Source organism: Camellia sinensis, chromosome 5, assembly GCF_055761805.1.
Source record: "Camellia sinensis isolate YWXY chromosome 5, ASM5576180v1, whole genome shotgun sequence".
Lineage (NCBI taxonomy): Eukaryota > Viridiplantae > Streptophyta > Magnoliopsida > Ericales > Theaceae > Camellia > Camellia sinensis.
The window spans coordinates 189,526,673-189,540,238 of NC_138965.1; the positions used below are offsets into that span (position 1 = coordinate 189,526,673).

The window sequence follows — 13,566 nt, forward strand, 5'->3', positions numbered from 1 at the left end:
AAATTTTTAATTTTAGATTCTTCTCTTCGAGATCTATGATGAATATAAAATTCTAGGGGCAAAAAAATTGACAAAATTTCATTGAGTTAGCTATCTTCGGTTAGTAAAATTTTTGAAATTTCTCTAAGAGAAAATAAGCAATTTTAAAATTTATCTAAAAGGAAATAAGCAATTTTGAAATTTATGTGAGAGGAAATAAACAATTCTAAAATTTCTCTAAGCAATTTTGAAATTTTTCTGAGAGAAAATAAGCAATTTAAAATTTCTTTGAACAATTTTGAATGAGGAGCAACAATAGAACCAAAAAAAAAAAAAAAAAAAGGGAAGCAAAAAGGATTTAAACAAGTACATTCAAAACAATGAGAGATCTTACCTAATACTTTCTTATCATAATCTTTAAGCTTCTACGTAAAAGGTGAGAGGGGTTAATGCCTGATTTTCTCAAGTATTAAACAATCATTGTAAACTTTGATAGCTATTAATCTTATGTAGAGGTGGCATTTGGCGAAGAGAACAATTTCTCATCAACAGAGCTAAAGCTGACTATGGGGAAAAAATTAATAAAAAAAATATTCCTCACAACACCCATTAATCTGAGAGCACAATTCCCTTGAACAAATCTTCTTCTTCTTTTTTTTTTTTTTTTTTTTTCTGAGAGGAGAATGAGCAAAATATTTCAATGGCTATTGATTTTAATTTATTGTAGGAAACATGCATAGTCAAGAACCAACCAAAACCAAACAAACAAAAAATTCTTTTTTTTGTTTTTCTTTACATCTACTAGGTCACACTTTATCCGTCAAATTTGAGAAAACAAAATGAAATTATTTGCAACCATTTTTTGTTTCACCCTATGATCATTACAAATAAATGATGATATGTATATGTTGTTTTAACCGACTAAGAAATCAAACATAAAAAAAATACTAAAAGAAAGTAGTCTGTGAGTGTGGGCTCTATACTATACAAAAGTTCATATTTAAACCACTCATTACTTTTTTTAATCTTTTTATATTCTTTAGTCCCTAACATCATGACATTTCTAATCTTATGGGTTGAATTGCATAACCTTTGGTGCAAACCTCATCAACCTACCCAATGCAGTAGGTGTGACTTTCCTTGCAAATAAGAAACAAACATTGGTGATATTCCCATTGTACTCACATTTCCTTCCACTCCTCATTTTCTCCAAAACCTCAATAGTCACATCTGTTCTCACAAACTTAGCTGGGTGTATACCTCCCTTTGACCAGTCAACCCAAGTCAAACTTCTATTTGAATTCCTCTCCGAAAATCTTATACTCACAAACGTTGGCAAGTAATGCTCATCGGCACAACATGACCTCTTGCAATGCTTTTGAAATAGTGGAAAATATTTTGTGTCTGATACAACCTCAATAGCTATATCTCGATCCATTTCGAACCATTGAGCTCCTTTTTTCCATTGTTGGATTGTGATGGTGGGACTCATTTGATGGCGATACCGGCCACGGCCAGCCAGGCCGGGTAAATCAAAGGATTCTACAAAGTTTTTGGAAGAGTATACTAGATAAGAGTAAATGGTAGAGAAGTTGAAGAGAGGGATACATGATTCAGAGAGGAGAACAAATCGTTGGTTGGAAAAGTCAAGAAGAGCATTGGCTAGTAAGCGACGCTCTGCTTCCACCATGCTAACACTTCCCCATTGCACTTTCTGCATTATACACGAGAATTCTATAAGATGTAATATATATAGACTATATAGTCAAAGCACATGAGTGATGAATTTATATGCCAACGTTATTACCAACACACCCTCCTGCCTATATAAATATAAATAAAGAGTAAAATATATCATTGTTATTTTTTTTAACATTATTTGATCTTTAATGAATATCCATTAAAAGATTATTAGCATGACCCTTTTAAAAATGTAAGACACCAAAATAAATTTAGGTTGTGTCTATTATCAAATAAAACAAATGAAAGGCATTTCTAGAAATTTTTAAGCATCAAAGAACTTAGGGTTCTCTCAAATAGCATTACACCATCTGTATAGACATAATTGTTAGTATTAAATTTGTACCTTACCTTAACGAATTATAAAAATATTTTTTTTATCCGTATCTTATTTTAAGTGTTGTCATATTATTGTACCATAGTGAATTCGTTATCAGGAGGATAGTGTGCATCCTAAATGTGGATTTGGAGTGGAGGTATTCTAGTATTTCCATACTTGTAACAAGTTGTCATAATTTTTATATGTTTATAATTGAAGGGAGGCCGCTATCTCTGCAATCTTTTGTAACATTTTTTATCATAGTAAAAATCACAATAGTCATAGACATAATTATAATTTTGGATAAATTACGTAAATTTTGGTGTTTGTCATATGAGTGTAATTTATTTTTCTTGTATGTTTGTTTTTTTTTTTATATTTCGTGTTTCACCAATCTTAATTAGATGTTACAGATTTCTAACACTTGTACCGGTATCAGTACTTGTGTCCATGCTTCATTGGCACTTTTCGTCATTTTGATCTCCAACATATCACTTGTGTTAATTTTATCCTCAAAGTATTAAATGTATGTTAAAGTGGTCATCATGCTTCGGCCTATCATTATTCATTGTTAGAATCTTGAGTATTTTATAATTAAAAATTGCATCTTAAAAAAAAAAAAAGAGAGTTTAATTACACCTTTACTCAGCATAGGAACCTTGGATCATTTTTGTAAGTAATATTTCAATTGTGTCAATTTATCAAAAGATAATTTTTTTAACAGAATCTAAGTGTATTTTTTGAAAAATACTCCTAACTTTGACAATGAATGCTAATGGTGTCAAACATGGAGACCATTGTAAGGAGTCATTTCGCATACAGATAAAAAAGTTTCATATATATATTTTTTAATTTGTTGTCTTTAATATTTTTTTTAAAATTTGTGTCAATTTTTTTATTTATTTATATTTTCTTGTTCGTGTAGATGAATCTGAAAGTTTAAAAAAAAAATCAAAAAAAGTTTATCAAAGACAAAAAAAAAGAAAAAGAAAAAAAAAGGGCCAAAAAACCAACTGCTCATGACTTTTTACCTTTAGTGGATTTTTTTCAATTTTTTTTATTTTTTATTTTTTGACTTTTGTGGTTGGTCTAATCAAGTACAACTTAAAAAAATTTTAAAAAATAAAAAAGCTCACTAAATACGAAAAAAATTACTAAATTGACCAAATAAAAATATTTAGAATTAAAATGACTCAAAATGAGAAATAAAATTGTAATTTGCTCAATGTAACTCCTATTTCCAAAAAAAAAAAAAACAAGAAAAAGGCCAAAAAAGGATAGGCTTGAGTTGAATAATATTTTATGAGCGACGTGGTGGTTAAGAAGCCAATGCCCTTCGCGCGTGGACCTTTCGTTGTTAGATGGATCGTGTTCCAATTGTATACGTTTTCAATTATTCCATTTTATAATCTCCTGGTAAACGATATAAATTTAGAAAAAAATTATTCAGAAAATGATTTAGGAAAAAAAAAGGGAAAATTATTTGTTAGTCTTGTTAGGGAGACTTATGCGACATATGATCCTACTAAAAAATTTATGTTTCCAAGTAAAATTTATTGACACATTTACCCTCAATATTAGTTGTTAATATCATAAATAATGGTAAAACCATATATAGGAAATTGAATGTTACCATAGATTAAGTTTGCAAAACGTAACGTGACACCTACATAAACATAACGTAATGTGGCCATATCAAATGAGACATTACATAAACGTAATGTAACGTGACACCTACATAAATGTAACGTAACGTGACACCTACATAGACGTAACGTAACGTAACATCTACATAAATACGTTACGTTTCGCAAACTTACTAGGTTTTTTATTTTTTAAATTAAATGTGAAAATGTTACTTGTTCATTTATTTTGAAATTCACATTTATATAGATATGATTTATGATAACATTCAATTTCTTATATATGGTTTTGCCATTATATTGTATAATAGTATATTAATACCATTTATTTATAACTCATAGGATCTTGTGGAATACATTCCTATCTAAATAGGACTTGAAACTCTATAAGAAATTACACAAAATTTAACATAGTATAAGTGTCCGAAATAAGACTTATAAATAAGTCTCCACAAAAAAAAATCTATATTCTAGTATTAACTTTAAATTTATATTACATATTTACTTTTAGCATAAAATTTTAGATAAATTTTTCATGTTATGTAAACCATATATGCAATTATATAATGAAAGGTCAAAAAGGGCCAACCCACTCAAATACGATGACGTGTTGAATTTCGGTATCCAGTTGCAATTTCATTGTCAGTAATGCTACATGTACCAATTAATATACACACTAGTATACCAACTAGTATTATGCTATTATGATTAATCCCATCTATTATACAAATTATAAATACTTAAAATTTCTAAAATTATGTCACATTATTTATTAATATACTAATTAGTACATTAATTGATAACATTATTCTTTCATCACTTGACACAAGTTATTAAGAAAATAATTTTCTGTGGGTAGGCTTTTTTATTTGTTAATTGTTCCCTCAATTTTTTAGTTTTCCCATTATTGCAGTCGTGAAAATAATTTTCTGTGAGTAGACTTTTTTGTCTGTTAATTGTTGTTCCATCAATTGTTTAGTTTTCTCATTATTTATTGCAGTCTTGAAAATAATTTTCTATGAGTAGACATTTTTATTTGTTAATTGTTTTTCCATCAATTTTTTAATTTTCCCATTATTGCAGTCTTAATAGTGACCAGTTATGAAGCATTCCCAAGTAAAATTTTACAAATGGTAATTGTCATGTAGTTTAATGGAAGCATGTGATGTATCGGTAAACATGGTAGATCTGTTCAAAGAGTTAGAATCTTATAGAATCAGGATTGTCTCTAATGGTTCAATCGAATACCGTGTAATTATCAAGGGATCAAGTCAGAACATTTATTTTGTAAAGTCTTTTGAGAAGATTATTGGTACAAAAAATTATCAGATAATTATAATCACATACTATATCACATTTATCTTAAAAACAATGAATGATTTGTTTTTAAAATTATATTTATTTTCCAACCTCCCCCCGTTTTTTTATCCAAGTGGACTGTGTCTCTCAAATAGCATGGCGATTCACAATCTAATCCCATAAAATTGGAGATAAAATTATCATTTTACAAAAATAATAAAAGCAACATGTTATATGTTAAGAATTTTTAACTAATTTATAAATTTAATCTCAATTAACTAACGCATGTTTGGAATTTCATAATGCCTTAAGTGCCATTAGGGCAGTGTTTGTTTTGTAGTTCTTTTGTAAACCCCACCGGCTGTGATTGTTTTTGTTTGCGTTGGTTAATCTTAATTTTGGTTGTTGGGATTTTGCATTTTTGTTTGTACTGATTTCTCATCAATTTTTGGTGTAGTGCTGATAGATGATTGCACTTGCTTTTCGATAGATTAGTTTTGCGTTGATACTTCTACTTATTTTTCTTTTAATGATATTTATTTTAGTATTCTTTGGCTTTGTTTGGAAAGCCTTGGTTGGGGCTTTTTTAGCAATTTTAGTCACAAAAAATAAAATAGGTGTTTTAATTTAATAAGACAAAACATCACATTCAACTCATAATCATTACATTCTTTTTCTTACAAAAAAGTCAAAAGTCCTTCTCAAACCAAATTTTTAGCCCCAGGCTAAAATAGTAAAAAAAAAAATCAAAAAGCCTTCACTTCCCAAACGGAGGCTTTGTATATTGAGTTTTATCAATAAAATTTCCATTTTCGCTAATAAAAAAAGAAGTGCCATTAGGGCAGGTCAACCCTATCTAGATGCATTACATATCAAGTTCATGGAGCAAAAGGTGAAGGTGAAATCATGTTTTCTTACATGTTATACTGTGTTTGTTTTTAAAGAAAATTATATTCAAGAGCAATGAAATATTTTTTCCCCCCGATAATCTTCCCTAGTTTCAACCTAGCTTTCATCATCTATATTTTTGAAATTAAAACATCAATGAAAGCCCCAAATAATGAATAAACAAGCAAATAATTTTTTTTAATAATCCACCTATATAAAATTAAAGTAAAAGAGAGAGAAAAAAAAAAGCACAAGTTTAATATGAAAAATTAGACTAAAAAAACTGACCTTACTGGGAATTCTCCGGCCATGGAAAACTGAATTTTCAGGCTCGGATTGGTTGAAAGATGGATCGGAGTGCACGTAAATTGAGTAGAATCCTTCATGGCCTTTGAAGAACAACTCCCAAAGAGGCGCTAACAAAACTGGCCCTCTTGTCAAGAACATGAAGGCAACCTTTGGAACCCTTTTGAATGGGAATTTACGAATTTTGGGAGTCATCGAGGCCCTCCATAGCAATTCTTCGTCGCTCATATCGTGCGTGACATGTGTGGGCTTTTGATATTCTGATGGTCTAATATTCGTTTTGGAAGTTTTGGTGGCTGATGGAGGAGGAGTAGGTGGTGGTGGTTGGGTAGCTGGTGGTGGTGGAAGAATTAATGGTGAATGAGAGATAGAGAAGTGGGTGATTAGTAGATTCAGTGACAAGTCCTTGAGATAGCAGGTTAGTAAAATCCCAGAGGTTATGCCACAGGCAAAGAAGATGAAATAAGAAAGGAGATTAGCAGCTGAGGCTGGTGGTTTTTGGTGTTGATTCTTCTTCATTGTTTAGAGAGAGAGAGAGCGAGAGAGAGATTAGATGATGTTCTTAATTATCACAATATAATGATTAATTCTACAATAAAATGTAATGGTATATCATAAAATATTATGGGATTCCTACCTACAATAAACGACCGCATTATTTTTATTAAAATTGTTGTTACTAATCTAATTTAATGTTATAAAATAAAATTTCAAAATAAAATTAGTGTTAAGATATATTGCTATTCAAGTTCAAAAATTAAATTCACTTTTCAAATTTGATGATGTTGCTATCAATAAGGATATCACTCTCTCTCATATCTTTCCTAATCATCAATTAATCATACTTACACATCATTGAATCTACAAAATAAGTCTAGAAAGTGAGTTTATATATCATTTTCCTACGTATAAATACGTAAAAGGAGTCTAATATTGTAAATATATAGCTAAAATTAGTTGGGCAAAAAGTCTCCTGAGATTTAGTAAAAATGAAGTAAGTCTCACAAATTTGACATAATTATATTACACTCCCTTAAAGTCTTAATTTATATAATACTTGGCCTCGTTTGGCTAGTTAACATTTTAGCTAAAAAGCTAAAAAGTTACTAAAAAAGTCAAAAAGTCTATAACATATACCAAAAAGTCAAAGATTCTCTTTTCTCTCTACTTCTTTTGCACATCTTTTCGTAAAAAGTCAAAAAGTCACTCTAAACATACTAGTTTTTTTTTTTTATCAAAAATGCTAGAGGCCCCAAAAATTCTACCAAAAGTTTTACCAAATGCCTCACATGGGTGTGGGACCCACATGGGACCTACATTGTGTGGGTCCCACACCCATGTGAGACATTTGGTAAAACTTTTGGTAGAATATTTGGGGTCTCTAACATTACTCTTTTTTTATCTCATATTTTAATTAAAAAGTCAAAAAGTTACTAAAATAGCATATTCTCAAATGAGACCTAACCTCATTTTTATCGGAATTCGTTAATAATATGAATAAAAAAATGGTATTGTCATCTTATTTACATTGAAATGTACATTTTACATTGTGTATCATTATGTCTTTATACCATCTATATTAATTTTAATCTCTTTAATCTTACTAAAAAAGAGGTCTATCTAATTATATTAAAATTATGAAATTTATATATTTATTTTAAATTTCAAGGGAGGCCAATGTAATTTACTTAATTTAGTTTCAATCAACATTTTTATTCTTTTGTGGTGGTAAGTTTTGAAAATGTGAACCAAGCCTCCTTTGACCTAATAGCATGTCGTACCATTTTGTAATGTGAGATCAAGGGTTCAATTTTTATATAAATGAGTTTGATATCATTTATAGTGTTTATTTATTTCCAAATTTGAGCTAGTGGCGATTACTAGGTTTGGTGACGGTGGAACTTTTAAACTTTAGTTGTCTGGAGTTCTGAAAGTTTGTCTAATTAGTAATTTTAAGATTTTAATGTTAATCGAGATGTATGTAAATTAATCCAAAACTTGATTATAAAAAATAAATGAAATGATCCATCAAACTCGCAAGGGGTCTGGGCGAGGTTGCTACAAAATGGACCGAGTCAATTTTTTTGTTCTAGGGTGGGTTGACTTTGACCCATTAGGTGGGTGATTTGGTCAAGAACGAACCCAGGCCTATAATTGTAGCAGCCCAAGGGTGAAGAACCCACTCAATTATTTTGGGAAACTTACCAATAAGTCTTATATATAAAGTTCAAAATTTATCTAATTCCAAATTAAAATATTTGTACCAATTAGTTTTATATATTTTTAATTCCTATCAAAAAATCTTTTTTTTCCTTTTTTAATTTACAGACGCTGTTTTATCCCGCCAGCGTTTGACTTCCAGCAGACGATCACCAGAAACTTACCGGAATGTTCAACATCTTCGGGAAGTTGCCGGAGGATTGTCGGAAGTTCATCGGAGTGTTCTAAACATCAATGGAAGTAGCCGGAATGTCCAGAATGTTCGCTAGACGTTAAGAAAATTATTGGAGACTCACTGGAATGTCCAGAATATTCTTGGAAAAAAAATAAATAGAGAAATTAGAGCGAAAAATCATAGCAAAATGTGCTAAATATTGATAAACCAAAAGAAAAAAATGTAACGACAAAAACCAGCAACAATGGGAAAAAACATGTGTTATTTTTAAATTTTTGTAGGATTTAAGCACATAATCTCCAATATTGATCAAATTGAAAAGCAAGTTTTGAAACTGTAAAGCAAAGATTTATCAAGTATTTATCCTTATTAATCAAACTGAAAAATATGTTATGAAATTGCAAAATTTTGCAGTTTGCAGTTTTAAACCATGATTCATTCCAGCACCAAAAAAAAATTGAAACTGCAAAATTTTATAGTTTTCACTGCTTGTAACTAAAACTTGAAAACAACTTGTTCAGAATTTGAAAATTTTCTCCATTAAAACAGAAAAAGAAAAGTGTATTGTGACACCCTGAACGTTTAATTAAATACCACATAAATATTTATAGTTATATATATAATTGTGGGTGCATGTGATAAATAATAATAAATACAAAATCTAATTTGGCATTGGGCTACCAAATATGTGATTAATTAGGGATTATTATTTGGGGCCAAATTAACAAAAATATGGAATTATAATACTAGTTGGGTCAAATTAGAGTTAAAGATATTAAATAAATAAATAGGTTAAATAAATAAATAATAATAACAATAATAATAAAATAAATATATGGAATAAGAATTATAATAATGGCATTTATAAAATAAATAAGTTATATATGTTATGTAAATTAATTTGTCATTATGGTTATCAAATATATGATAAGAAAATTTATTAGGGTAAATTAAGTACTAGATTTGTTTGGGGTATATTAGCTACCCAGGTTTATCAAATAAAAGCAAATCAAGTATTATTAATTATCAAGATTACAAATTTGCTAAAATAAAGAAGGGGGGGGGGGAGCTGGACACCTAGGCTTGGGAGGGGGAGTGAATCATCACCTTGGGGCCTTAGGATAAAGTTGAATCATCACTTGAAGTATGTGTATAAATAGGGAAGGAGGTGCTGTAAGTGAACGGAGAAATAAAGAAGGAAAAATAAATAAATAAAAAGAAGTGAGAAATGATATCAATAGAAAAGGAGGAGCTCAAAACCAACAAAAATATAAAAGAATTAGTAAGACTCAATTTTAATGTGAGTTATATTATACCTTGAGTTATTATAATATATTTTACATATATTTTGATTTATCATAATTTATTTATGCAAGTTATATTTTATAAGTTATATTAATTCAAGTTAAGTTTTAGAAATATTTCAGTTACGTGAATTAATTTCTAAACTTTATTTGTTTAAATGAAACCCATGGATATGTTTGTTTAAATTTTAAAGAATATTTGACTATAACCTTATAAACAATTATGTTTTGTAAGTACCACCACGGGAGTCCCACGCCTTGGGGAACTTAAATAACCATTGGCCTCTGTTTGGCCACTTTGTGGTCCTCCGTTTGTCATGGATCCATTAACCTCTATTCTGATTGTCACTTTTATGACCTCTGTTCTGTTCTGTTCTGTACCATGGTTATGATTATTTATTTTCATAATTTATGTATTTCAGTTTCTGTCACTTAAATGATTTATTTACCAAATTGAGTTATGTAAATATTTTGACTTAACTAACTAACCATCGTTATTTTCTATTCCCTGTACTCTTGGCATAATATTTCTCACTCTGCTGTGTGCTTATAGTTATTACCCTTTTAGGTGACAAGATGTAGGGAAAACCCATAACCTCACGAAATAGAACCCACACGTGGATTGATGTTGAACCACTTTTTTTTTTTTTCCTTCTTCTCTCTTTTATATATATATATATATATATATATATATTTGTTTCCTTTTGTTCTACTCGGGGCCGGTCACTGAATAATGAAATAAATGTATTTTCTCTTATTAAAATAGTGAAGTAGAGTGATTTCCTGTTTAATTATTTTTATTTCCGTTTGCGCGGTTTAATTTGCTACAAATAAAATAAGTTAGTAAGTTGCGATTCCAATTCTAAGCCCCTAGGGTTGGGTCGTGACAAAGGTGGTAACGGTTCAAAAAAAAAAAAGAAACTATTTTAATTTGATCAGGAAGTTCGAAAAGTTATAAATAAACATAATAAAATAACATAAGATAAAATAATAATAATAATAATAATAATAATAATAATAATAATAATAATAAATATTTACCTGCAACATTAATCCTTTTGTGTAAAATCTCACATTTATTCTGGTATTGTAGGAATGTCAGAGATTAATCTTGATGATGTGTTTTGGGATGAGCTCCAAGCCATTAATTTAGATGAAATTTTAGCCGAGCACCCTGCCCTTGCCTCACTTGAGGGTTGGGGAGATTCAGAAGACATAATCAAAGGACTGCACCCAGGCCTTACCCAGTTGATGGGTCAACCAGTTTATATCCAGGCTGACTCTACCGATATCCCACATTTACTATGGAGGCACAGCCTTGTCGATACACGCAGACGTTTTCTTAGACCATCTCGTGTCTTTGGCGTTGCCCCGGGACATGACCGCCCGCACTATGTCATAGGCCTGCTACCCCCAGATTTTGTGGCCAGAAGGGGGAACGTGTACCCTGAGGACTATATTTTCACCGCAGTCTCTAACCCACTAGAGATAATTAATATTCAAAATGTTGACTTTAATAATGACCTGTCATATATTGAGACACCCGACTGGATTGTCGACCGAGCATTTTTGGGATACATACAGTCCATCCCTATTTTCACAGTCCAAGTAGTGTGGATGTGTTTTTGTGTAGTCTCGTTGGGGTGGGAATTTGATCTTTTTATGCAGCACTATTTCCCATGGTTTTTCAGCCCATTTGACCCACCACTCTAGTTTTGGGTAGAAGAAAATCTTTTTGTATACTGACCATGATGTGTTCTAATCCCTTTTTTATTGCCTTTTTGTTTTTGTTTACCATAGGGATGGGACACTAACATGTTCTGACTAATGTAATATGAATTGTAAAAAAATATAAAGTTGGTATTTTATATAAATATAGATTGCGCTACACATGCTTATATATATGCTGCGTTGTAAATGTAATGCCTCGTTTACTACTTTATAGAATGGCCAATAATGGTAACGGAAGTGAGTCATCAGTCAGTGGCACTGAATCGATGGAAAGAATAATGGAAAAAGCAGTTAGTAGCTTTTTGCAAGCCTTGCAGACTAACATCAACAATGGGATGCCGGAACGGTAAGAAGAGCCGGTTACCATAAAACAGTTCTAGGATCTGAAACTCACCACATTTACTGGCGGCCCAGACCCAATGGTAGTAGATGCTTGGGTGAAAGACATAGAAAAGATTTTTCGCGCCCTACCCTACACTGAAAGACAAAAGGTAACTTTCACCACTTTCACTTTCAGAGACAATGCACAGGAATGGTGGCTTCTCACTCTGGCCAAAGAAGAAATTACGACTTGGGCAAGATTCTTGGAAATATTCTACGAAAAATACTTCCCAGATTCATTGCGGGAACAAAAGGCATCAGAATTCATACATCTAAAGCAAGGAACGATGACGATGGCCGAATATGAGAGCAAGTTCACACAACTAGCTCGGTTTGCAACATACGTCATCTCCACCGAAACTCAAAAAGCAAGAAAATTCGAAGCAGGATTGGATGCTGAAATTAAAGACAAGCTCGAGGTCTTGAAACTGCCAACTTATACAGAAGTAGTAGACCGGGCGTACATTGCAGAAAAGGGGATTAAAGCCTTGTATTCCGGGGAACCAAGCCACAAGAAGCGATTCTGGAAAAGAGATAACAGAAGACTCGGTGTTGTGCCTGCTAAAAAGGTGAATACAGGCACAACCAGTTTAAACCATCAAGGTCCTACCAACCCCCGAGATGGCACTGTTCCAATTTGTCGCAATTGTGGGAAGGCTTATTGGGGACAATACTATCGAGACACGGGAGCATGCTTTAAATGTGGTCAAGTTGGCCACTTGCTGAGGGATTGTCCAAAGCTGACTAATCCTATAGCCAGCCCCTCTAGCCCAGTCAGGAAACCTGCAGGACCTGGAGGAGAGAGGAAGGACCAAAAACGTCAAGGACGGGCTTTCGCCTTGGTACCTGAAAAATCAGAAGTTACCGAAAATGTTGTGTCGGGTATACTTTCTATCCATGGTCATATAGCTCATGTCCTCATTGACTCTAAGTCAACTCATTCTTTTGTTGCACCACACTTTGCTGCCAAGTTGGCGTCAACACCCAAACCATTAGGATATATATTGTCTATGTCTTTTCCTTCTGGTAAGTCTACTTGTAGTACAAATGTGTACAGATCTTGTGCTATATTCTTAAAAGGCAAAACCTTATATGTAGACTTGATTCCCCTCCGCATTGGAAACTTTGATGTGATCATAGGTATGGATTGGCTGGCTGCCAACCACGTCTTTATCCATTGTAAAGCCAAAAAGGTCTTCCTCAGGTTACCAAACCAACCCGAACTTGTCTTTGATGGGACTGGAGTTTCTAACCCTCCCTGTATCATATTTTCCATAGCAACACAACGACTTCTAAGAAAGGATTGTGGTAGTTATATTTGTTATGTAATCAATACACAAAAGGAGGCCCGCACTGTTGATGCAATCCCCATGGTTCGAGAATTTCCAGATATTTTTCTTGAAGATCCACCTAGTATTTCAGTTGATCGGGAGATCGAATTCACCATTGAAACCCAACCTGGCACATAACCAATATCAAAAGCTCCTTATCACATGTCAATGACAGAATTGAAAGAGCTGAAGACTCAACTCCAAGAACTACTGGACAAAGGTTTTATTCGACCTAGTACCTTACCCTAGG

The 13,566-nt window shown here is 31.8% G+C and overlaps 2 protein-coding genes across 2 annotated transcripts; one reads left to right on the plus strand and one right to left on the minus strand.

The window, feature by feature from the left end:
* Positions 1-804: 804 nt before the first annotated feature.
* On the minus strand, positions 805-6,767 carry LOC145791075 (glycosyltransferase BC10-like). The gene is made up of 2 exons (XM_082870890.1): positions 6,157-6,767; positions 805-1,693 (listed from the first exon to the last, which is right to left on the minus strand). The coding sequence occupies exons 1-2, from the start codon at positions 6,691-6,693 to the stop codon at positions 1,049-1,051; spliced, it is 1,182 nt and encodes a 393-aa protein (XP_082727016.1). The 5' UTR covers positions 6,694-6,767; the 3' UTR covers positions 805-1,048.
* Positions 6,768-12,023: 5,256 nt separating this feature from the next.
* LOC145791959 (uncharacterized) lies at positions 12,024-13,454 on the plus strand. The gene has a single exon (XM_082872417.1). The coding sequence runs from the start codon at positions 12,024-12,026 to the stop codon at positions 13,452-13,454; it is 1,431 nt and encodes a 476-aa protein (XP_082728543.1).
* Positions 13,455-13,566: the final 112 nt, after the last annotated feature.